Source organism: Tachypleus tridentatus, chromosome 1 (genome assembly GCF_004210375.1).
Source record: "Tachypleus tridentatus isolate NWPU-2018 chromosome 1, ASM421037v1, whole genome shotgun sequence".
Classification (NCBI taxonomy): domain Eukaryota; kingdom Metazoa; phylum Arthropoda; class Merostomata; order Xiphosura; family Limulidae; genus Tachypleus; species Tachypleus tridentatus.
In genome coordinates this window covers 147,906,747-147,933,913 of record NC_134825.1, presented here as the reverse complement: position 1 = coordinate 147,933,913, position 27,167 = coordinate 147,906,747, and the positions used below count along the sequence as shown (strand labels likewise).

Below are 27,167 nucleotides of genomic sequence, written 5' to 3'. Positions count from 1 at the left end.
TAATTTCATTTATTTTATCTGTATTTCGAATGTAAAATTATCGTAATAAAAGGTTTTTATTCTAAACAAAATCAAAGAATACAGAAACATGATATATAAACATCAGGACCTTCTTCTTGAATAACATTGAAAGATACGAATTACTGTGCTTTAGAGAAATGTTTTAGACAGACAATTTTCAAACAATACGTAAGCGTAAGTTACTTGTACGTTGGTAACTATTACAGCTGTCAGTAATAGGAAACATTACATTTAGACCCTTGTGTGCCAATAAGAATAGCAAATTGTGAAACTGCGTGTGCCTGTTTGTATCGAATTTTATTTTTAGCTGTGCAAGTAACAAAGATAAACAATCCTTTCTTTCTCCCTTCCTCTTATACAAATGTACTTGACAAGAACAAACCCTATAAAATTCCATTCCCATACATCGTTTAGACACAGTATTTTCCATTAAATTTGTAATCTCGTTTTTTTTACTACTTCTGAAACATCTAAGCTTAAATACACACACACAGAAAAAAACAAACAAGAGAGGTTAATTATAAAATCAGTAAAAGTAACAAGTAACCGACTGTTTGATTGTGGAAAAAGAGTTTAATATATAGGAAACCTAAGAAGGACTACTTGTACTCTCTAAATCTGCAAGTCTTTTCTAAATAATTGAAACTATAAATCATTTTGAAGCTTAAACTAGCTACTGAGAAAATAATTTTAAAAGGACAAGTAGGTGTTACAGAGATCCTAAAATATACTTTTCTGCATGAGTAAGTGGTTAAACAAAATGAACCACACTACAGGGGCACTATCCATAACATAATTTTGCTACAGACTGATTATAATCATGTACTATATGACAATGTACCACTACATAAATACTAACTTTATTTCATGTATTCTATCTTCCATTGTCGTTATCACTGAACGGTTTATTATCAGTACTTCTTAAAAAATATAAATAAATTTAAATATTTTTGGATCAAAAGAGAATGCCTTAAGTTTGCCTGAAAATTATTTTTACCAGTGATATTAAAGAAAGATGTGATACTGTCTTTTTAAAGCAAGTTTATTACGAAAGATATATCTAAAGCAGACGAGTTTCAAGATATATTTTCTTTGTAATAGTAACACGTGAATGAATGGTTCAAGTGACTTTCTCTCAAATCAGTACCACGTGTTTATGTCATCAGTGATACACACGTTAACCCAAAGATATACTTTAAGTTTTCTATATTATATATTACAGGAAGTAAACTCCCGAACGTCGCGCAACATTACTGAACATCTTTCCACCAAAAAGCTAATCTATGCTCTCTAGTATACAGATCAATCCGTCCAAATGATTATATGGTTATAACAGGAGAGTTATGTATTTCTCATTGTTTTAACACTTATTATCTTACGTCTAGATTAACAGACCCACCCACCACCTCTGTTTCAGAATTTCGTGCAAACCTATACAAAGGCTAACTACGTGTAGCTGTTCTTACGTTGAACTGATAGATGAGAAGAAAGACAGCTGATCGACAGTACTTGCTGCCAACAATTGGGATATTCCTGTATAATCGATTTCATCTTAAAAATTTAGCGCGTTTGTAGCAACGGTTCATGACTAAATCATTGGATTCACAGTCCAAGTCACTAGCTACCAGAACACTCCTAGCCCAGAACAAATATCACAAAAGTGAGTGATATTTTAGGAAAATATTTTAGTTTTTAAGTTAGTGCAGTGAAGATCGTACCAATATAAAAATTCGGGAACCAACATGTGAAAACTGTTGTTGCATTTTTTTTTTTTTTTTTTTACAGCGAGTTCACTAGAAGCGAGATTCTATCTTCAAACTTCATATATCGGTTTCTCTTACATAGTAGGAAGTGAAACGCCAAGAGAACCAAGATCACATGAAAATAAGAATCTGATTATTTGACCTTTAAACGTACACATGTTAAGTATTTACTGTTATTAATAACTTTTTGCGAAGCGACAAATTTAGGCAGTGAGTGTTGATGTTCGCATAAAACAAGTATCAGACTTTAGGAACTATATTCATGTAAAACAGTTAAAAATGATACAAGGTAGTAACTAACTTATATCCGTTTTAGATATTTTATCAGACTTTTAGGAACTGTATTAGTAGAGTTTGTTACTTTACTGTCCAAAAGTATTCCGCCTCACGCTGATTGGCTGCCTTAGGGAAGGAGGTTTGGTGTAATCTCATCAAAAATGAAGACGTCATAGTTCCAAATGTTCCCATCAGTTGGAGCGTCGTTAAAGGTGCGTTGATAGGCCGTTATGACAGGGGATCATTGTGTCATAGTTCAACATAATGTCCCCAGATGGCGTACCTAAACTTATGGAGGGTTGAAATTTATTGTTCGGCTATTACGGATGATTACATCATAGTGCCACAAAGCAGAGAACGTGCTTCTAAATCGCCATGGCTCATACAGTTTTTACATCATCGTACAAACATGCTTAAGAACAATTCATAAGTTTATTAATTCGTCCTAAAAAGGACTCTTAACACTAATTAATTAAAACATTTATAATTAATTTATTGATTCATTTATAATTAAGTCGCCATAAAAACGGACGACAAATACTAATTCATTAGTTAATTAATTCACCATAAAGAACAACTAACGCTAATTCAACAATTAATTAAATTTCCTTTCCATTTATATGTCCTAAAAAGGTTATATCTTAATTAAAGCTTTTTCTTCTAATTAACAACCAAGTGTTTAAAGAATTTCAGTCATATAACAAATTGTCAAAAAGATTATTTACGTAAGATGCTTCAATGAGATTACAACTGATAAAAATATTACACAATTCTACATAGCTAGTCAAAGGACCAAGTGATTAAATGTTTGATATCAACTGAGTGTTTGTAACAAACAACATTGGTTATTATAATAATAAACTCTAATTACTGTTCACTTTACACAATAAGCAAAGGTTTCTTTATTGTAGAAATTATACAAAACATTTGAAAACTAAATCAGTTATGTACCTTTGTTACAGTTTAAAACTGACATTTAATACACAAATTAAGACTTGTATAGTTCCACACATGCTCAAACATAAGGGAATATTTAAACATTTACTCATATGATCGTGTAAATAAAAGAAATAAATTAGACAGGGACGTTAAAAACAACACATGTTTTAATCGTTTATATGAAACGGACAAACAACCTAGAAATTATATTTCAGTACCTTTCAAGTCTCTTATGATAAAAGATAATACATACCTCTGCTTTAACGTTTTATAAATCCAGTATGTTTACAATCCAAAAAAGTTGTTATGTCCATTACACTAAGTTTCGATCTGGAATTCGCACATTTGTCGTTTAAATATAACATGCAAAGTTAAATACATAGTCTTAACGTTTTGAAGGTGTAATTATTTAAGCGCATAAGGAAATATCGGTATCGTCCATCTTACAATTTGAACAGATTTTATCTGACATTGAAAGTATGGAATACGGTTGAACTACGACATATTGGCAGCCTAGCAACGCGTTCTAACGACGTTTCATCTGGTGGCAACTTTTGACGGAACTATGACGTCTTCATCTTTGAATACATAACCCCTCTCCCCTTCCCTGAGGTAGCCAATCAGCGTGATGCAGCATCCTTTGGGCTGTGAAGTACTAACCTTATCACTTACATTCAATTCATGTTAAACAGGCCTGGCATGGCCAGATTGTTAAGGCACTTGACTCGTATTCTGAGTTTGTTTGTTTGTTTGTTTGTTTTGGAATTTCGCACAAAGCTACTCGAGGGCTATCTGTGCTAGCCGTCCCTAATTTAGCAGTGTAAGACTAGAGGGAAGGCAGCTAGTCATCACCACCCACCGCCAACTCTTGGGCTACTCTTTTACCAACGAATAGTGGGATTGACCGTCACATTATACACCCCCACGGCTGGGAGGGCGAGCATGTTTAGCGCGACGCGGGCGCGAACCCGCGACCCTCGGATTACGAGTCGCACGCCTTACGCGCTCGGCCATGCCGGGCCGTATTCTGAGGGTAGCGGCTTAAAATTCCCTTCACACCATACGTGCTCGCCTTTTCAGCCGTGGGAGCGTTATAATGTAACAGTCAGTCCCACTATTAGTTGGTAAAAGAGTAGCCCAAGAGTTGGCAGTGGGTGGTGATGACTAGCTGCCTTCCCTCTAACCTTACACTGCTGAATTAGGGACGGCTAAGGCAAATAACCCTCGTGCAGTTTCGCGCGAAATTAAAAAAAACAAAACAAACAATATTGTTAAACAGTTAAACATTATATAAGAAAAAACTAAGATATTTCCATCCTTATAAGCATATGACAAAATTCCAACTTTCGTTTTAGATGTTTTAATTTTAATTGTTATAATTTAACGATGTATCTTAGTTTTATTTATTAGGATCGTATTGAATATCTCCTAATAACTGTATATATATTTTAATATTCATGAGCTGCAGTGCTTTAATTTGTAAATGTATTAAGGTAGTTTTTCACCTTAGGTTCACACTTGCCACAAACATGAGCTTCGCGGGTGCATTATAAAAGAAATAGTCAAATCTTACCATACGGTCAGACAAATGTAGTCCAAGATGTGTCAGTGGGTTTTGTTAATTCTCTCTCTAACCTATTTATTGATTAGTGGAGATGAATATGCGCGGATAGCTCTTCTCTAACTTTGCGCGAAATTCTAAAACAGATGTGGTGACTTAATGTTCATATACAATTGCTCACAATACTGTTTATTTACCTTTTCTAGAACAAAGCCACATTGAATTGTTTTCTAAGTCCACAGTGGGGAAATGAATCTCGGATTTTAGTGTAGTACGCCCATAGACTCACGTTTTTTTTGTTAATTACAAGACATTAAATAATGTATCTCTCCGATGTTTGTAAGAGGAATCGTTTTCCTACAGTGAGCTTTCCTTTGGTTTTCAAAGAATAATTTCAACCTAAACATTTGAGAAAGATAATTTTGTCATTTGCTGTTAGATTCTTGCATTTCAATTTCGGATGCAATGTCGAAATACAAAAAAACAAACAAAACAAACTTATAGTAATAGAAGAGTTGATAAGCCTAATAGAATCTATAAAACTGACCGTTTTTATGTATTTTATTTTATTATCTCGAACACATTCAACTGAAGAAACGAAGAACGCCCTCTATATATAAACTAAGGGTATTTTACAGAAAAAAAAAAGGAAATATAAATTTTCGAATAAAAGAGCAAAATACATATAAATTATCAAAAGGTGAAATAATGCGGGTTGGAATTCCACCTATAAATTTGATATTTTTAGTCATACTAATCTTAATTAGATCATGGATATTCTATTGTTACAGCGAGTAGTAAAAATATTTCATAGAGTTATTACTCTTATATAATATATACAATGGACATACTCACTTTAAAGATATTGTGAAAATTATTCACACAAAAGGAACTACACTTTACTTAAATCATCTCATTATTTGATGATCGTCATTACATAGCAGACTTTCCACAGATCGACTAATGTACATGGACGTCAGTTTCTAAGGCTATGTTTAGGCACAAAGGTAAAGAAAGTCTAGTGGATCTATATCGGGAGTCTTGACAAAAATGTTATTAGGCCTGCACGATGTTGCTGTAATTTTACTTTCTTAGACTGTCTTTCTCATGAAAATATCTCGAGGTGTCGCAGGAAGTTTGTGATTTTCTGACTTCACATCCTTCTCGAACTTTCCAATCCGTGTTTATTATGCCTTTCATGGTATCAAAAGATAAGTTAATTTTAACCATTAAGGGGAACTTTCTTTCTTAATAACAGTCATTACTTTGCGAATGAAGGAGTTGGTTCGTATTGGCTTTGAGGGATGGTTTCTATAGCCATTTCTGTCCTAATTACTCTTTTACTGCAGTCCAGTTTTTTCGCTCTGGGGAACATCGACAACTCCATTCTTCTAAAATCAGTGTCATTTAACTCTGCACCGTTTAACAATCTCGTTATGCGAATATAATTCCTCGGAAGTGGCAGTGACGTAATCCTCCAACCATATATTTATTCATAGAAGCATTGAAATAGTTAGGAAGTTGCCGTAAACCAAAAATATAGAAGTTACACATACATGTCGCTCGTGGCACTAAGAATCTCAGCTTCAGCAAAATGTCATTACTGTAACGTATTCAGACTGTTCTTAAAATATGTAGTTCACCCTCTGTATTTCCTTGTTTCACTCTGTTTTGATAAACCTTATTTTATCAGTTGATATTCTAGCAGTAACACCTATACGTAGCAATATTATATACAGTAAAATCTACCTTACACAAAATCCTAAGAATAACAAAATAATTTGAAGCTTGTGTGTGTGTTGTATTTCGCGCAATGCTACACGAGGGCTATCTTCGCTAGCCGCCCTAACTTAGCAGTGTAAGACTAGAGGAAAGGCAGCTATTTATCACCACCCACCATTAATATTGGACAACTCTTTTACCAACGAATAGTGGGATTGACTGTAACATTATAAAGCCCCACGACTGAAAGGGCGATCATGTTTGGTGTGACGTGAATTCGAACTCGTTACCTCCCATTACGAATCGAGAGTCCTAACCTCATGTAGCATTGCGCGAAATTAAAAAACAACAACAAAACAAACAAACAAATGAAAGACAGCCATAGCATTATCCCTACATAAAGTTTATAAAGAATTCAACAAGTAACATACGTTTTAATTTAACAGAAGGAAGTTCATCTCTGTGTTGTTTTCGACTTGTCCAAAATGTACTCCCGTAAAGTATAATCAGACATGTAATTACTACACTAGCTTCGTGCCGGTCTTATTTTGTTTTCGTTTACTAGGTCTCAGTAATTATAACGAACTTCTTTTTCCTTTTACGTATTTTATTTTTTTAGCTTAATCCTCAAATAATTGCTATTTTTATTTTTCACTAAAACTAAAGTTGATACGATCGGTCTCTGTATTCCAGTTTTGTTGTTTTATTTTCTATAAAAACAGAAAATAAAGGAAAAGTTGGACCCAATATCTAATGTGGAAGAGCAGAGAAGTAGCTGGAAATTCTTAAATGTATTGAAGTAGTGTTGTTTTGGATTTTGCGAAAAGCTACACGAGGGTCATCTGCACTCGTCATCCCTGATATAGCAGTGTAAGACTAGAGGGAAGGCAGCTAATCATTGCCACCCACCCCAACTCTTGGGCTACTCTTTTATAAATTAATAGTAGGACTTATCATCATATTATATCGTCCCCACGGCTGAAAGGGCGAGCATGTTTGGTGTGACGGGGATTCGAACCCGCGACCCTCGGATTACAAGGCGAGCGCCTTAACCACCTGGACATGCCGGGCATATGAATGTCTTCCTTTCGAGTGAAAAGATTTTTCGAAGAATATTTTCAGTGCCGTCAATACTTCGCAATTGTGATTCTACTATATGTATACACATATACATTTAAAATGATATATTTACTTTACCAATTACGTTGTTCCACTGGGTACAAAATTCCAACAAATATAAGCGATTAACAAAAATGAAGGATTCCCTGCTATTCAAGGTTTAGACAAGTAATAATTAATTTTGTAAAACATAAATGATATTGTTAGACACAAACAAACGTATTTCAACATAAATACACACCATAAGCGATTGATTACGCAGTTCCATACCATCAGTATTAAAATATTTATTTTAATATACATTATTTAAATAAGCGAATTAAGCTGTAGCTACTGACAGTAGGGGTTTCTTGTGTCCATTATGTTAGTTGTTTTTACCATATTATTCATTACGATCATGCCTCACAGTTTTAAAGATATTAAGAGGGAAATCGTAGTACCTAAAACTATAAAAGCAATTTAAATTTAATAACAAAATAATATTTGTTCAAGTTAGATGTGTTTCGTAACACAGAAAAAGTACTTTTACTGTTATCTCTTTTTACGAAAGCAAAATTATGGGAATGCACACACTAATGATCTATATCTCCTTTGTCGTTGGCGATCCGTTCTTTCGTTCAAAGTTACAGGAAGACTGTATGTGCCGTCCCTAATTTACCAATTACAGATTAGAGGAAAAGCGACTAGTCAACACTACTCAATGCTAACACTTAGGCGACTCTTTTTACCACGATTTTTGTTTGAAGTACAAAGCTACACAATGGATCGTTTGTACTCTGCCCACCACGGGTATCGAAACCGGGTTTACACTGTTGTTCTGACATACCACTGTGTCACTATGGGGGGTTTACGAATAGTTGGATTGACTGTAACGTTACTATTCTCCCCACGGTTGAAAGGGCAAGCACGTTTGGTGACGGGGATTCGAACCCCTCAACTCTCAAATTGCGAGTTGTGGACTCTAACCACCAAGCCTTCAAAATATATTTTATTCGTATAAAAATAAATAACAGAAGAAAGCCACTATTTTAGACTTCTTGATCAAAAATAAATAAAAAGAAAACTTGAATTCCCCTTTAAAGTCGACATATTCAAGTTCCAAATGAACTTATTGTTTTAAAGCTTCATTTATTACTCATTTACAAACGCTCAACTACAACGATGAAAGCCAGTAGAGTTAGCTATATCAACTATTCACTGTATGACAGAAATAATATTTAAAAAAAAATTTAATGTTGTATTTTTTATTTCACTTAATATTCCAATTTTCTCATTAAAGCTTATTTTCTTTATTTTAAATCACATGAAACACAGTAGACATAAATTCAGTATGTTCAAACCACGTGATTCTTTATTAAAGTAGTTCTGGCTAGTTTAAACCACGTGATTATTTATTAAAGTAGTTCTGATTGGTTATACACGTGTCCGCCCTTTTCCAGTTTACATTCCTTTTGAAAATGATATTTCAGATTTTCAAATAATTTAATATTTAGAAATAGAAATACTTTACTTTCAAATATCCAAACAGCAAGCTTATCATGGAATTGGCAATCTAAATATGATTTTCAATCATTTATATAATTTAGTCATTCAAGTCATTTTGAAATGGTCATACATTTAATATGCACTGAAATTTCCAGAGTTTGTAAGAATGTTTGTTTGTTTGTTTTGAACTTCGCACAAAGCTACTCGAGGTCTATCTATGCTAGCCGTCCCTAATTTAGCAGTGTAAGACTAGAGGAAAGGCAGCTAGTCATCACCACCCACCGCCAAATCTTGGGCTACTCTTTTACCAACGAATAGTGGGACGCTATGGATGTGATTACATTTGATGCAGACTTTTCTATTTAACTCGTACAAGGTTTGAAGAAGAGATTCATCTCATACTGTTAACCTTTTAAAACTATCTATTTGGCGTCTATTTGCCTTAAGTAAATTAAACGCGCTCGTGTATTGTGACACGTGAATTTTGTCTGATTTCATTTCAATACACGCGAATTCATATATCATCCTTAAAATTAGGTACTTGAAAAAAATTGTTTATAAAAATAAAAGCAAGTTACTTTATTGTGTATTAAGTGCAAACTTATCACAAATAAATTTCGAAACTGAGTTATTACAACGGTAAATATTTAGCAAATAGATTTCTCTCATCGAGGTAATTTTTGAACTGCAAATTTAAAAAGAACGAAATGAAATTATAAAGAAAATACATTACAACATCCGTTAATCGATACAGAGCAGGATGTAAATGAATACAATTGTATTTTACTTACTTAATATTTTCAACCTGAATGACACATTAGACACCATATGGTCTAAACAGCCAACTTAAAGACCTGATGTTGAAGTGCAGCCACTTAATTTGGAGCTGCTGGTTACACAAAGTAATCAGTCAACCGAACAGCGAGATTGACCGTTAATTCTATGACGCTCCAACAGCTTAAAATACAGAGTGTGTTTAACAGAATATCTTTAAAACTTTGGGCTTTCTTGTATGACACCCAGCACGTTAACATGACCAGTTCGTTAGTTATTGAATCAGTTCAGTTGAAATTGTAGCTGAATAGCATTTAAGTTAAACTTGTTGTATTGCATTTGATATCTATAAATATGTAATGAAAATGTGCATTTGGAAACAATATTTCAATTTATTCTTCAGTTAACACCTTGCTGTAAATCTTCTGAGACGAATCCTAAATAAGTTGTTCATATATGCTAAAAGATGGCACTACGTACACACCACCTATACATTTTTAGTGTTCGCGTTCGTTTATTACTTTTTGTTTTTATTTAAAAAAGACTGCTTTAGAGCAGAAAAAAATGAAATAATTCTTTTCACACTTATAAATACTAGTGAATGTGACTAACTAACTGATATTTTCCTAAAACAATAACAAGTGTTGGTTGGTAAAGTTATTATACAAAATATTTGTTACGCACTGTACGCAAGTTGCTCACATCATAAATGAGTTTTTAATATAATTAACGTGCTACATAATAATATCGATTTTTAGCAATATATACATTGAAACACAGTACAAAATGGCGCTTAAAACCAAAATGTCGCCCAAATCGCTCAATAACTTCAAAGTTGCGCTGGAACGTTGCCAAGTCAGAGAGCTTTTCGTTAAATGCGAAATAAGCTATTAGAAATTCGTCCTCTTTCGTCTATCGCTTGTCAAGGCTAGATGTGTAGCAAAGTTTACACAGACAGATGTCAAACTTTTGTTGATAATCTATGTGATTTATAGTTTCAATATCAAAATTATATCAAGTAACCGTAACTTACGTGTATTTCAGATCAACGTTAAAGTATACAGTTTTTAGTAGCTGATGGTTTAAATTCTTGGTTTTGTTAATAAGCTTAATTTAAATAATTCTTTTCTTCATTTAATTTTGCGATTGAAACTTGACATTTTGAGAGATTAATCCTTTAAATAATATTTAAACTCAGTATTTATTTGTTGAAATTAGATATAAATATTGATCTAAGTTGTTTCCTGTCGACCAACAGCTCTTGTTACATAATATATAATTTTAGGACTTCTATCATGCATCAAAACAATTTTTTTCTTCCCTCTGATGAAAATGGAAAAAATATTGCGAAAGCGCTCGGGTAACAGGAATTCGTGTTTTTGTCTTTTATTGATCTTTTTAACTGACGCGTTTTGCTAGCGTCGCAAATAAAATAGTAATGATGTGACACAAAAATGAAAGTGTTAATTATTGTACATGAGGAAAGGGATCTTTCCACTCTCGACAATCAAGTCGTTGTAGCTTAGTGCTATAAGTGCTTCAGAGTAAACAGCCAAACATTAAAACGTATCACTGCAAGTGTTCCACAGTAAACAGCCAAACCTTGTAGCTTAATAATACAAATGCTCCACAGTAAACAGCCAAGCCTTGTAGCTTAATAATACAAATACTCCACAGTAAACAGCCAAGCCTTGTAGCTTAATAATACAAATACTCCACAGTAAACAGCCAAGCCTTGTAGCTTAATAATACAAATGCTCCACAGTAAACAGCCAAGCCTTGTAGCTTAATAATACAAATGCTCCACAGTAAACAGCCAAGCCTTGTAGCTTAATAATACAAATACTCCACAGTAAACAGCCAAGCCTTGTAGCTTAATAATACAAATACCCCACAGTAAACAGCCAAGCTTGTAGCTTAATAATACAAATGCTCCACAGTAAACATGAAGATATCTTTGCTTATTAACACAAGTTTTCCAGAAGTAAACAGTCAAGCGTCGTTACTGATACTACAAATGTTCCGGAAAAAACAGACAAACGTCGTTACTGGTATAACAAGTTTTCCATAGTAAATAGCCAAACGTCTTAGCCTAATACTATACGTGTTCCAGAGTAAACAACCAAACATCGTTACTAGTACTATAAGAGTTTCAGAGTTAATATTCAAACGTCTTAGCTTAATACTACAAGTGTTCCAGTAAACAGCCAAACTTCATAGCTTAATAATACAAGTATTCCACAATAAACAGACAAACATTGTGACATACCACTAGAAGTGTTCCAAGGTAAACAGCTGTAATGTATGCATTATTATTTTGTGTTTTATGTGTAATGTTTTTATTCCATACCAATTATGCGAAAAAAACAAACCTTGTTTAAGCTACTAGCGTTATTCTTTGCTTACATTTATGTATTACAGCTTTTTGTCGAGACAGGCAGTTGAGAAAATAAACGCCAAGAGAAGTTACTCTGTGAGAGGAGTCTTTATTGAGAAAAACTACAACAACCAAACGTTGTATTTTAGGACGGAAGTGCTCTAACTAAAGCAACAAAGCGTTGCATAAAAACATTCCAGATTTCCAATTTAAACAAATAGTTCTGGTTTAGAACTACAAGTGTTTCAATTTCTTGAACTAAGTATTGTAGCCTAATGTTGAAACTGATTAATTTCAATAATCATACTTGAAATAAAATAATGGAAACACCATAATACACAGAATAAAACATGTACAAATGAACTACAGAGAAGTTAAAAACACGTGATGCTTTCATTTAGAAAGTATAAAATAACACAAAGTTTTGACAATTAACTCAAAACTGCAGATTTCTTTCACAAAAAATCGCAATTTCCTGACATTACTTCAATGTTGGTAAAATGTATCGAATGTAAACGCTAATTTAACAACACTTTTTATAAACATGTCAGTGGACAGAACTTCTTCAAGCTGTTTTAACACTGTAGCGTCATAAGTATTACAAACTCACAAAACTTTGTACTACATCTCTAAGGAAATACTATATTGTTTTAAACAGTTCCCACATTAGACTATTTAAAAATATTATATTAACATCGAGTCTTAGTAGTTATTACTTTTATAAATGCAAGTTTAATGTGCTAGAAAAGATTGCTCTGGTGAGTGTTGAACACATGAAAATAGAAACACGTGAAAATTATAACACGTGCTAGACAGACTTGGCTATATTTGTAAATATATTACGTGTGTTAAGTATTTCTTTTTACATATAAAAAGATATATTATAGCAATAAAGTACTTCAAGAAGAAAACAAAGTTTTTTTTTAAACATAGTTTATATGAAACAGGGTATCTGCCTTAAAAGGATTAGCAAAGACAAGATTTTTAACACACTTATTTTTGCCTCATCACGTCGTGAGAGTGCAATACAAACCCAACACCGTGCAACTTTCGTTTCTGGGGTAACGTCATTAATAATGACCATTTCTTAAAATTGAACTATGAACCAATGTTGCCCATCCAATCCCTGCATGAACGTCTTCACAACGTTTGATAAGTTTCCCTGCACTCAACGTTAAACAATAAGGAAATTGTTTTCTTTTCACTCAGTGATCATAGAAACAAGATAACTAAACATACAAAGATTGTCTGTAAATAAAGAACAACTTTGTAGCTGTCATCATCAATACGTTTACTTTTCCTGATATATTTTTATAGTTCTTCTTTCTATTACAGTGGATCTAAGGATCGTTATAATATGACCTCGCTGAAGAATGGTTTTTGTCTCATACTACAGTAAGTTATATACAAGGGGGACCCAACTTCGTGGCGAGCTTTAAACGTGTATTTTAGGCTTAATACCATCGAAGGAGAAGTAAATAACACCTAAAAGTTGGATGTTACTGTTGTAAGTTTATAAACTCATCAAGGTACTAAAAAGTTTGAATTCCTTGAACCAGCAGTTTTCTTACATTCAGTTCACTCTATAAATAAAAAATGGAGAGCTGTAATTCTTGGTTGTTTTAGTCACATAAATCGTCTAAAATGTGCTCTTGTAGGCATAAAAACAAAAAGGCACACAATGACCAATACCTCCGCTTCATTTCACGCCAACTTCGAGCTATCAGTTGAAATAAACTGTTAACCATCAGAGATGTGAAAAAAGTGTGTCCTCATATGATCAAGATCGAAATGAAATAATTAGAAATAGTTTTCATATAAACTGAAATCCACCAAAGCTAGTATGAAAGCATATTTAAAAATTTCAATGTTAAGAGACTGCTTATAGAGCCCAACATTCGCAGCAATACTAATTTCTGAAACGGGTTTACCATTAGACGTTTATTTTAATACCTACAATTGTTCCAGTACAGTTTTTGTTTCTTTGCATGTTACGTATATTCTTGACTGTACTGCGCAAGTCTCGCCTGTTCTCAAAATTTGTAGAAGATTCTTGAGAGTAAGAACCAACATTTGTTTTACTAAAACGCTAGCGTATTCGAACTTTCTTGAACGTTCTAGAAACTCGTCTTAAGCTATATAAAACCGACATGCCGAGAACAAGATTCTTATTGGTCAGCTACTGTTATTGTGATATAGGCCTAGGAAAGCTATAATTGTGGTTAACGTCTATTAATCGAAAAAGTGTATAAGTGAACCAGAAACGTTTGTAGATTTCGAACATTACAAACCTTTCAACCAGTGAATAAACTTCAGACTTTAGTATTTATACGAGTACATAAAATATCTATGTCGTAAAAAATCAACTTGAAAGAATGTGAGGCCAATCAAGCTAGCTAGCTCAAGTGAATGTGAAAATATCAACTTAAAATTAATTTGCTCGTCGTAAACCTGGATTGTTCAAATACAGTTCTAGACCCGATATAAACCTCAGTATTGTTTGTAAGATTGTAAAACTCGTGTAAGTAAACCATTATTTGTAATAACAATTAGTAATAACCGTTTGTATATTAAAATATATGTGTTAAAAAAGAAAACTGTGTGTATCAATCTTGTTGTGTGTATCAGTCTTGTTGTGTGTATCAATCTTGTTGTGTGCATCAATCTTGTTGTGTGCATCAATCTTGTTGGCAAATATAATAAATTTAATACACATTAATATATAATTAATTTCTTAATTAAAATTTCCGGCTTTTGGAAATCGTAACACGTAACGTACGTAACATAATAAACTGGTGACTCGTCCGAAGTAAATTATAATACCTAACACTTCCCACTGTTCTACAACGTTATATAATTAAACTTAAAAAAATTCTTAAAACACGCTCAAACCACGGAGTTCGAAAAAATCTAAAGAAAAGACCATTTCCTAAAATACACCTATAGGGATTTATGTAAGATAAAGATCCTTGTGGATTCGTCTCCTAAGCTTAATATTTTCTCACTAGATGGTCAATATTTTCACAGAGCTCTTTTCAAACTTCTGTATCCATTATTCTCAGGTCTTTTCTTCATCTTTATTATTTCAACATTTATTTAAAAGTAAAAATGTTTAACTTTTAATTCCTGTTACGTTTTGTATATAGTGTTATAACCCTAAGTTATTTATTTCCATGTTTGTAAGCGCATAGTTACGCTGGAGGTATCATACTCCGATTCTTAGTGTTATAATTCTTCAAGTTAATTGTTGAGGTAGCAACGGAAGAGTCCCCGTTGGTACAGCGGTAAGTCTTCGAATTTACAACGCTAAAATCAGGGATTCCATTCCCCTCGTTGGACTCAGCAGATAGCCCAATGTGGCTTTGCTGTAAGACAAACACACACACACACATCAAAAGGAGCGTTCTGAATCATATTATTCCGGCATAAGATAACCATTTAAGATGCAACTGCTGTCATTTTCCTTACATTGCACTGATTTGGTTGTGACAGTCGGTTATTCCTTGAATGGGTTAGTTGTCAGGATACTACTTTGGCGGCTTGGCACCGATGTCCTTCCTCCTCACTGTCTTCTACAGTTTGATAGTGGCTCAGACCTTTTCACTCATTTTATGTCTCTCCACCCAGTGGCCAAGCTGTACGTCTGCAGATTTACAACGCTAGAATCCGGGTTTCGATACCCGTGGCGGGCAGAGCACAGAGAGCCAGTTTTGTACCTTTGTACTTAATTACAAACAAAAAAACAAACACTCATTTTATTTTTTTATGGACTCAGGATCTTACTTGTACCAGTTATTCAGTGTTCGGTTGGTTGGCACTGTACTTTGTACGTAAAACATTAGTTTGAAAATTTTGTTTTTTTAAATGATTATGCTTACCTTTTCCGTTCTACAGAGTTCAGATTTTTTTAGTACAAGGAAAATGTATCAATAGTTGTATCTCTAGCTTCCATTAAGGTATAAAATAGTCACGTAAAAAAAAGCAGAAAGGAAATATGTATTGTTTTAAAAAACAATAATATAATATTAACATTTAATATGTTAGTACAATAAGATTCTAAAATCAAAACCACCAACTACAGTTTTTACAGCATTGCTGCAATTAATGATAACCATTTAGCACTTTATCCTACTTTTCCTATACGTTGATCTTTGAGTGATTTTACTTCTGAATGTTGAAATTAATAAATGTTTGTTTCATCGCAAAACTCCTCAGTGAAATATAACTACACCCTGTCGCAATTTTAACATTAGAAATTAATCGTTTGCATGGATAGGATTTCCATTTAAAATAAATTACTTGTGCAGGTAGAATTGGAAGCTAAAGCAAATGAATTGTTCAGCAAGACTATTATTGTCCAATGAATGTGATAATTATAAGGTGGGAACCCGCTTTTAAAATATTTGTTTAGACCTACAGTACTGTGCTAAATTGTAAGGGCAAGTCAAAAGTTAGATTTCAGGCTATTTTAAAATAACAATGAAACATAAATTACAAGATAAACATCAACAGTTTATTAATCTTTATATTTAGTACAACAGAAACTCAGTGAAAGTGTTTAAGTTCAACAATATCGGATCATCCCATAAATAATGTCGTTTTTGGGATAAGTTTAAATGCATATTTCTTCGCTAAATGAACTTATCCTGAAAGTCAAATAAGCTATATGGGAGAACTTGATAGCATTAAGTGTAAGCCAGTTCGTTTCTTTACTAGTTTTTGTTTTAGTTATTTTAGGAGCCCTGATTATCATAAAGTTGTCAAAGGAGTGCATAAGACATATAATGTTTTACGAGTTCAGAAGAGGGAAAAGTGCTAACGAAACTACGCGAAGCATTCAAGAGGTGTACGGCAATGACATTCTGAATGTAAGGAAGTGTCAAAGATGGTTCAATACGTTTGGAACTGATGACTGCAGTTTGACAGATGCAGTTCGCACTGGGCGCTCTCTTGAATTTGATAATGACCTGCTTCTAGCAACTCTTGAGAAGGATTGTGCTGTAACTGTTGAAGAATTAGCCAAGAAACACAATTCTTCTCATTTCACTGTCCATCAACATTTGTAACAACTTGGTAGAATTTTAAAGTTGGAAAAACGGGTACCACATGAGTTGTCAGCTGATAATCTGAGAAAACGAGTAGACATCTGCACATCTCTTCACTCTCATGAAATTCAAGCTATGAACCGCCTAGTGACTGTAGATGAGAAATGGGTACTCCATCAAAATGCTAAGCGCCGCCGATAGTGGGTTAGTGCAGAAAAACCAGCTACACCACAGCCAAAAGCGAATCTGCACCCTATTTAAGTTTTGCTTAACTTTTGGTGGGACAAAGGTGGTATAATACATTTTAATTGTTACAACAACCAAACCAGACAACCACTGCTTAGAGATAATATCAACAACTGGAGCAACTGAATATTGCACACACACAAAAAAAAAGATCTGCTTTGATGAATCAGAAAGGAGTTGCTTTCCATTATGACAATGCACCGCTAGGATCACTTCCAGAAAAATTGAAGAGTTTGGCTGGGAAAAACTTCCCATCATCCTTGTTCTCCCGATTTTTCCACCTTATTTTCATGATCTTGCTCTTCTAGATTACTATCTTTTCAGAATCTTGCAACATCATCTGAATAAAAAAACGTTTACTTCTATGGATGAGTTAAAAAATAGCATTTGTACATTTTTTATCTCATAACCACCTGATTTTTACAAAAGTGGTATTGAAAATCTTTTCAGACGTTGGTAGACTGTTATTGAAAGTGATGGAAAATATATAATTGATCAAACTTGTTATTTGACTTCTTTTTTATTCTTTTAAATTTTAGTGTTACAAACGATATTATTTCTGGAATGACCTGATATTGTATGTGTTCCCCTTTAGCTTTAATAGCTGCAAACAGTCTTTCAGGCATTATTGCAACATATGTAATCAAAGTGTCTTTCATACGTCTGCCATACACTCCCATAAGGTTTATTTGGAAGTAACCTTTGACTTGTCAAGTGTCTGATCTACCAAATCCCAAATCTGCTCAGTTGGGTTGAGATCGGGGCTCTTTGGAGGTCATTGCATTATTTGTACGACTCCAACAGCTTATTTTTAATTAATTAATTTATGCATAGGTTGGATGGGTATGTAGGGTCATTATCTTCTTGTTGGTAGAATCTTTTACCAATAATATGTTAACCACTGGATATACCATAACTGATCAGTATTTAATGTACTTGCACTGGCTTATTATTCCATATATTTTGCAAATATCTTCTGTTTCCTCAGTAGAAAAAAAGCACCTAGATCACCACATTGCCTTCCTCATGCTTTGCGGTAGGTGCTGCGCATTGACTTAAGTTTCTTCCACCTTTCTTCCAATGAACATACAACCCATGCTTTGAACCAGATATTTCAAACTTGAACTCATCTGTCCATAATACCATTTTTACCAATCACAAACAATCCAGTTTTTGTACGTTTCAGCAAATTTCAGTCTCTTGAAAATAGTTGGAGATTGGAGTAAAGGTTTTTAACTGCAACGTGACCAAATATTTCATTCTCTTTGGGTCTTTTTGATACTGTAGATATGAACACTTGTGTCATTTCTTAAATGGTCATTTATCTCATATTTAAGATCAGTGGCAGTCTTCCTTCTATCCAGAAGGCTGGATAAACGAAGATACTTAACATCAATGTCACTGCGTTTAGATGTTCTACTTCCTCCTTTCCTATTTTCAAACTTACCTGTCTGCAACAATTTGTCAGAGAGTGCAACCAGCATTACGTGAAGCCTTTATACGAACTCTCTGCTCTACTGACAATAATCTACGCTTTTTGGTAATGGCATTACAACTAAACTTAATATACAGTGTTTTTATTAAGGTTTATTTATGAAGTGCTATTAAATTGATTTATTCTAGCATATACCGGTACCATATGTTAGCTGGATGCTATCTTCTTTCTGTACAGTAAAGACACTGTATGGGGTACTATTATAGTTATTTTAGACCCTAAATTTGATCGGTATGCTCATTCAAGCAGAACCCTTATAAAATATCCTTGACACTGGTATATGGGAAGTCTAAAGAATGATAAGTATTCTCACCCTGGTTCATTCAGTTGTCAACAGGGATCAGTGAAGCATTACTATAGTGTTGACATTTACATTCTGTAATGACAGGAAAAAATTAGTTCAAGATTTGTTTGTTTTGGAATTTCGCACAAAGCTACTCGAGGGCTATCTGTGCTAGCCGTCCCTAATTTAGCAGTGTAAGACTAGAGGGAAGGCAGCTAGTCATCACCACCCACCGCCAACTCTTGGGCTGCTCTTTCACCAACGAATAGTGGGATTGACCGTAACATTATACGCCCCCACGGCTGGGAGGGCGAGCATGTTTAGCGCGACGCGGGCGCGAACCCGCGACCCTCGGATTACGAGTCGCACGCCTTACGCGCTTGGCCATGCCAGGCCATTAGTTAAAGAATTATTTAAACGAAAATAGTTATAAAACATTCTCGTATCCTAACACTTTTGCACAGTACCGTAGTTAATTTCGAGTCAAGTTTTCTTAAGAGATTGTAATATTATAAAGTGGCTCTTAACCGGAGGATAACGTGTTACATTTTTAATAGAGAAAATGTAAAAGAAATACCAAAACGTAAGCTTGATTCACTGAATATGAATATAAAATAAGATTCAGAAGTCTACTGACAGGCACATAGTTCTGAAATTCAGAGATATATAAAAGTGATTGTTAACAGTACGGAAAGTGTTGTAAGCCTAATCTGTGACAATATTACTGAGGTCAATCAAGGTTTCAATGTTATTTCTATGCATCATACAACAAAAATTGTAAAATTGTAGGCAATAATAAGTAAAGCAATTTTAACATCAACAATAAAAGATAAAACATCTCCAGAATAACAATAAGCTAGGAAGATAAAATGTTGTTCAAACCACAGAATACTACCACTGAAGTGTCCAAAGATACTAACAACAGATATGACAGGTATGTGAGAAATTTGAAACATTAAAATTGCTTTAAAATTTGAAAAACGTGCTTAGTTATGACAAATAACAGAGCAACAAAAAAGTGTGTTTTCCTACAGCAAAGCCACATCTGTTGAGTCTACCATTAGTTATTTACAAATATGAGTATTACAAATGGACATTCATAAAAGCGGAGCCATGGAAGCAGTTTAGATTAATATTTCTTAATCTTAACAGTAGCTTACGTGGCATAAAGACAAAAAAATGGCTAAAGCCAGAAACCCCAAGTTCAGGCATAATTGTCCCTGATGTAGAATTGCTAACCATGGGTAACGCGATTAATCAGTCAGCTGTATATGTTGCCTATAGAGGTCTTGCACTGACACCAGAAAGTCACACGACCTATACTTTACTCCGCCATTTTGAACCCCAAATACAAACATTCGTGTTCTAAGTACGTTCACTTGAGGCTGTAAATCATCTGATCAATACGTGTAAACAATGATATATCGAAATATTGAATAGCTGTAGAGTTATAAATCCATATCTTTACAGAAAGTCCATTAACGTCATGCGCAAAACCTCTACACAGGTACTCTTTAGCGTTACGTCCCTAGCACAGTTAAAAAGTGCGGATTATGTGAAGCGCCATATACCGATTTGAATCTTGGACTTTCTGATACATAACCCTACATGTTAACACTACACCACACCTAGATTGGAATAATCATTATATATATAGACACAGACGATTTGTTTCGAAATCTCCAGATATAAACCAGAACAACATGGTTTCGAGTTCTTCTCGCTATTTTATAACGAAATCGAAATATTTCCCATTTTAAAAGTACTTTATTATTTGATATTCTAGAAATGTTTCATAATAGCTTCTTCGAACTATGCTTTAACTATATTTATTAATAGTTTGAACGTTGTTGTTATTTGGCAATTATGAGTTAATTGTTATATGACACAAAAAATATAAAATAAAAAATATAAAAAAATAAAATAAACTGAATACGTTAGAAGAAGAGTTGATTGTTATAGATTTGTTTGTTCACAAATATTCTCATTACGTAAACTAAAGTTTCTGAAGATGGAAAATACTGAATACATTGTTTACAGTATTCTTGGGTGAAGAGAACTAAAACCACTTTACACCCACCTTAAAAAAACAATTAAAAAAATAAGACTGAAAGACTATCAGTTTCACCAAACGTATCTGAGTGAATAGAGAAGTAAAATCAAAGGTAATTAGAGAAGAAATATTCTCTAGATTATGAATACAATAAAAAACCCTTTTATTACTGTTAATAATCTGATAACCTTTGTTGAGTTATTGACGATTTTTCATACGTTTGTGAAATAAATCACCTGTGGCTTGTCGGTTACAAGCCCATGGGTTGAATAACTGAAGACGAGTGTATGTATTTGTATTTTCTTATAGCAAAGCCATATCAAACTATCTGATGAGCCCACCGAAGGGGATCGAACCCTTGATTTTAGCGTTCTAAATCCGTAGACTTACCGCTGTACTAGCGGGGAGGCAACTAAAGACGAAACATTCTCAATGTTTTCACATAATTATTCACAACTGTAAAGAATTTTACACTTTATTTTTACCCTTACTATAATTTTTAGAGTCTGTTTTGTCGAAACACGACTTTGTTATTAATAAGTTATCTTCACTATTCTGTGGGCTGGAATTGCCTGGTGGTTCATACGCAAATATGGGTCGCAGGTTCAAATCCCGTCAATAAACATGCTCGCTTTTCCAAATATGGGGTTATAATATGAAATAACTAAAAGTCAGCGGCGGTGGATCACATTATTTGCTAGCAAACCAAAGATTCTCGAATATACAGTTTGGATATGGCCAAGACAGATAGGTAAAATATTACGTTATCTGTTGTAAACAGAGAACACCAGTCGATACGTTATTATTATGAAGAGAAAAACCTAGAGTTTTGTTAAAGTACAGAAGGTATCAATATCATCATTTGAATGAAAGAGTTGAACATCGCCGATAAGAAAAGCTTTTCGTTTTACTTGTTATTGTATAACTGAATATAAACCTAGCACTGAGAGAGTTGTTTATATACAAACCTGGGAATGAAAGAGTTGAACATCGCCGATAAGAAAAGCTTTTCGTTTAACTTGTTATTGTATAACTGAATATAAACCTAGGACTGAGAGAGTTGTTTATATACAAACCTGGGAATGAAAGAGTTGAACATCGCTGATAAGAAAAGCTTTTCTGTAAATTATGTTTTGCTTAAAATACAACAAAAAGCCAAGAAAGTATCTTTTTCAAATGTAACCTGATCTGTCCTACGTAGGTATTTCGTTTTGAGTTTACTTACTGAATAAGTATTGTTCAAATACTAAAACCTTGAATTTACTTACTGATTAAGTATTATTCAAATACTAAAACCTTGAGTTTACTTACTGATTAAGTATTATTCAAATACTAAAACCTTGAGTTTACTTACTGATTAAGTATTATTCAAATACTAAAACCTTGAGTTTACTTACTGATTAAGTATTGTTCAAATACTAAAACCTTGAGTTTACTTACTGATTAAGTATTATTCAAATACTAAAACCTTGAGTTTACTTACTGATTAAGTATTATTCAAATACTACAACCTTGAGTTTACTTACTGATTAAGTATTATTCAAATACTAAAACCTTGAGTTTACTTACTGATTAAGTATTATTCAAATACTAAAACCTTGAGTTTACTTACTGATTAAGTATTGTTCAAATACTAAAACCTTGAGTTTACTTACTGATTAAGTATTGTTCAAATACTAAAACCTTGAGTTTACTTACTGATTAAGTATTGTTCAAATACTAAAACCTTGAGTTTACTTACTGATTAAGTGTTGTTCAAATACTAAAACCTTGAGTTTACTTACTGATTAAGTGTTGTTCAAATACTAAAACCTTGAATTTACTTACTGATTAAGTATTATTCAAATACTAAAATCTTGAGTTTACTTACTGATTAAGTATTATTAAAATACTAAAACCTTGAGTTTACTTACTGATTAAGTATTGTTCAAATACTAAAACCTTGAGTTTACTTACTGATTAAGTATTGTTCAAATACTAAAACCTTGAGTTTACTTACTGATTAAGTATTGTTCAAATACTAAAACCTTGAGTTTACTTACTGATTAAGTATTGTTCAAATACTAAAACCTTGAGTTTACTTACTGATTAAGTATTGTTCAAATACTAAAACCTTGAGTTTACTTACTGATTAAGTGTTGTTCAAATACTAAAACCTTGAGTTTACTTACTGATTAAGTGTTGTTCAAATACTAAAACCTTGAGTTTACTTACTGATTAAGTATTGTTCAAATACTAAAACCTTGAGTTTACTTACTGATTAAGTATTGTTCAAATACTAAAACCTTGAGTTTACTTACTGATTAAGTATTATTCAAATACTAAAACCTTGAGTTTACTTACTGATTAAGTATTGTTCAAATACTAAAACCTTGAGTTTACTTACTGATTAAGTATTGTTCAAATACTAAAACCTTGAGTTTACTTACTGATTAAGTATTGTTCAAATACTAAAACCTTGAGTTTACTTACTGATTAAGTATTGTTCAAATACTAAAACCTTGAGTTTACTTACTGATTAAGTATTGTTCAAATACTAAAACCTTGAATTTACTTACTGATTAAGTATTGTTCAAATACTAAAACCTTGAGTTTACTTACTGATTAAGTATTAAATTCAGTTTAAAATACTAAAACCTTGAGTTTACTTACTGATTAAGTATTATTCAAATACTAAAACCTTGAGTTTACTTACTGATTAAGTATTGTTTACTTACTGAATACTAAAACCTTGAGTTTACTTACTGATTAAGTATTGTTCAAATACTAAAACCTTGAGTTTACTTACTGATTAAGTATTGTTCAAATACTAAAACCTTGAGTTTACTTACTGATTAAGTATTGTTCAAATACTAAAACCTTGAGTTTACTTACTGATTAAGTATTATTCAAATACTAAAACCTTGAGTTTACTTACTGATTAAGTATTATTCAAATACTAAAACCTTGAGTTTACTTACTGATTAAGTATTATTCAAATACTAAAACCTTGAGTTTACTTACTGATTAAGTATTATTCAAATACTAAAACCTTGAGTTTACTTAAATACTAAAACCTTGAGTTTACTTACTTATTAAGTATTATTCAAATACTAAAACCTTGAGTTTACTTACTTATTAAGTATTATTCAAATACTAAAACCTTGAGTTTACTTACTGATTAAGTATTATTCAAATACTAAAACCTTGAGTTTACTTACTGATTAAGTATTGTTCAAATACTAAAACCTTGAGTTTACTTACTGATTAAGTATTGTTCAAATACTAAAACCTTGAGTTTACTTACTGATTAAGTATTGTTCAAATACTAAAACCTTGAGTTTACTTACTGATTAAGTATTATTCAAATACTAAAACCTTGAGTTTACTTACTGATTAAGTATTATTCAAATACTAAAACCTTGAGTTTACTTACTGATTAAGTATTATTCAAATACTAAAACCTTGAGTTTACTTACTGATTAAGTATTATTCAAATACTAAAACCTTGAGTTTACTTACTTATTAAGTATTATTCAAATACTAAAACCTTGAGTTTACTTACTTATTAAGTATTATTCAAATACTAAAACCTTGAGTTTACTTACTTATTAAGTATTATTCAAATACTAAAACCTTGAGTTTACTTACTTATTAAGTATTATTCAAATACTAAAACCTTGAGTTTACTTACTTATTAAGTATTATTCAAATACTAAAACCACCTCAACCGTTAAAACGAACGCACAAGCGATCGAAACATTATACCTGTTGTAATAAGAAATTTTCTGTACTGTAAAAGTTGTAACCTTTAATAAAATAACACGTGTTTGTTTTTACGCACAGAGCTACAGTATGAACTATCTGTGCTGTGAGCACCACTAATATTGAAACACGGTTTTTATCAACTTTTAGAATGAACCACTGTTGTTGTTTTTTTATATAATTACGGCGTTTCTTTTGTCAAGAAATTATGTAACAGCAAAACCTAGTAAAAGAAATTTTGTTTAGTTGGATCATTTATATTATAATTACATTATCTTAAAAACAACCTCAAGAAAGTAATTTCAGTTACATTAAATACAACTAAGATACAAAAATCTATAAAACAAGTTAATAGTAGTAATAATACAGAAACTTATGAAAATACAATGGGATCATACATTTCATATACTACATATAAATCATTCAATTATTTTCTAACTATTACTAATAGTAAAGCCTCCACAGTGGCTGAGTCTGTGGGCATATAACGCTGAAATCGAGTTTTGATGCTCATGATGGGCACAGAGCAGATAGTCCATGGTGTAAACTTGTACTTCACGATAAACCAACAGCAATAATAAAAAACTTAACAAGACACGTTCTACTTTACCTCTTTTGATTTTCTTCCTAATTACAATTTCTGCATTGTGGAAAAACGGAGACAAATGTTGTATACTTGATATATCATAAAATTTCGGTTTGTAAACGTACGAGAATACGAAGCTAAAATGTCACGACGTTCGTGCTCCTCCAAGTCACTATTGAACTGCGACCTTCATTTCCTACCTCGCGCTAATAACGCACGCCATGCCGAAGCTGACACGAAACAGGAAAATGACTTTCCCTCTGAAATAACGATCTATCTAAAAGATGGTCTCATTTCTATTCCTTTCTCGCTTAACTATTATGACATGCAAAATCCGACAACAATTACCGCCTAGTACACGATATAAATATGTCTAACAGTTCATGCGACATTCGATTGTACCAACATATAAAACGGAAGTCCTTTTCAACGAGTTATTAGAACCAAATTCATAATTATTTCTCTAAAACCAAAATTAATCCCACGAGACGTTTTACTTAAATACACAGTTATTGCAAACTCTGCTGGTATTCTCATGAATTGTTCAAAGTCTCCAGGACCAGATGTGACTTATTGTTTTGAGTGCTGGACTGTAGATCCGAAGACTATGGTTCGCGTCCCGTTGACACTAAATAGAAAAAAACAGGATCCGTAACAAGGAGGCGTTCTAACAGCGACAGATAAATCCAAATATTCTATTGAAGAAGACCAAAAGCTAACCGTAGGTTATAAAGATTAATAACCTCATCTCTATAGTCTATAACTTTAAAATTACGGACAGCTAGCGCAGTTTAGCCCTTGTGTAGCTTTGCACGAATATCCAAACAGAAGCCTCGACTTCAGTGGTGCAAACCTTAATTCTTAATGGTGACGTCATACAACAGTGTACTCACATTGGTTGTTTGAATGTCGAAACATGCGCATTTTGTTCCTCTTACTAAAGTGAAGTATCTTATGAGGAGTAAAAGTTAAATCTTTAAGGGCTCAGAGTAGGACTGGAGACATTAACATACCGTTACCAGCTTTGGTACTAAACTCAGAAAAAGGAAGTTAATAAAACATTATAAGGTGTATTCTAGATAAGAAATAACACTAAACCGAAATCATTACAAAAACTCGAATATAGAGTAAAATTTTCACAAGTTTACAATGATAATCTTTATCGTTCTATAGTAACTCTCAATTAGTTTTTTCTATAAATTCAAATGTATGTTTTGTTTAAATAACGTATATTATTGTTCTTCGCTGCTTCCCACACACATGCTTTAGCTTCTTGTATTCTTGAGATAGACGGTTTATTATGTTTATGTTTACTTATAGCAAAACCACATCGGACTATCTGCTAAATCTACTAAGATAGACGGAAAAGTGACAACTATTCTTTAGATATATACATGGATGTGATTATATTAATAAAACACTTATGTTTCCTTCCCTGTCCTATATTAGTGTGTATGTGGGAAATCTGCCGTTAAACGACGAAGGACGCGGAAATGATTCCCATAATAACTCACAGGGAGACTCGACAGAAAAGTGAACAGTAAATATAAAGTTTCTTTTTCTTTATTTTTAGGCTTAAAGAAAAGTTTGCACAAGAAGATACAGAGATGGAATTAAATTAACTACAATATTTATATTGATTAAAGAAAACTATATTAACTCTTTAAAAGGAAGTTTT

General features: G+C 32.8%; 1 protein-coding gene across 12 annotated transcripts in view; it reads right to left on the bottom strand.

Annotated features, from left to right (window-relative positions):
* Positions 1-27,167, bottom strand: part of LOC143226539 (band 7 protein AGAP004871-like) — a 191,754-nt gene that overhangs the window by 100,783 nt on the left and 63,804 nt on the right. For 3 of the 12 annotated variants that reach the window (XM_076457745.1, XM_076457718.1, XM_076457763.1), the window contains exon 1: positions 3,253-3,535. The exons of 5 other annotated variants lie outside the window; for them this stretch is intronic. Coding sequence is in view for 2 of the 7 variants with exons in the window: in XM_076457709.1 (XP_076313824.1) it covers positions 2,146-2,252 (107 nt within the window). In the remaining 5 variants the exon portion in view is untranslated. Of the gene's footprint in view, positions 1-2,145; positions 2,349-3,252; positions 3,539-25,513; positions 26,292-27,167 lie in introns of those variants that run through there. 4 more of the 12 variants (XM_076457709.1, XM_076457698.1, XM_076457735.1 and 1 more) reach the window with 4 other exon arrangements.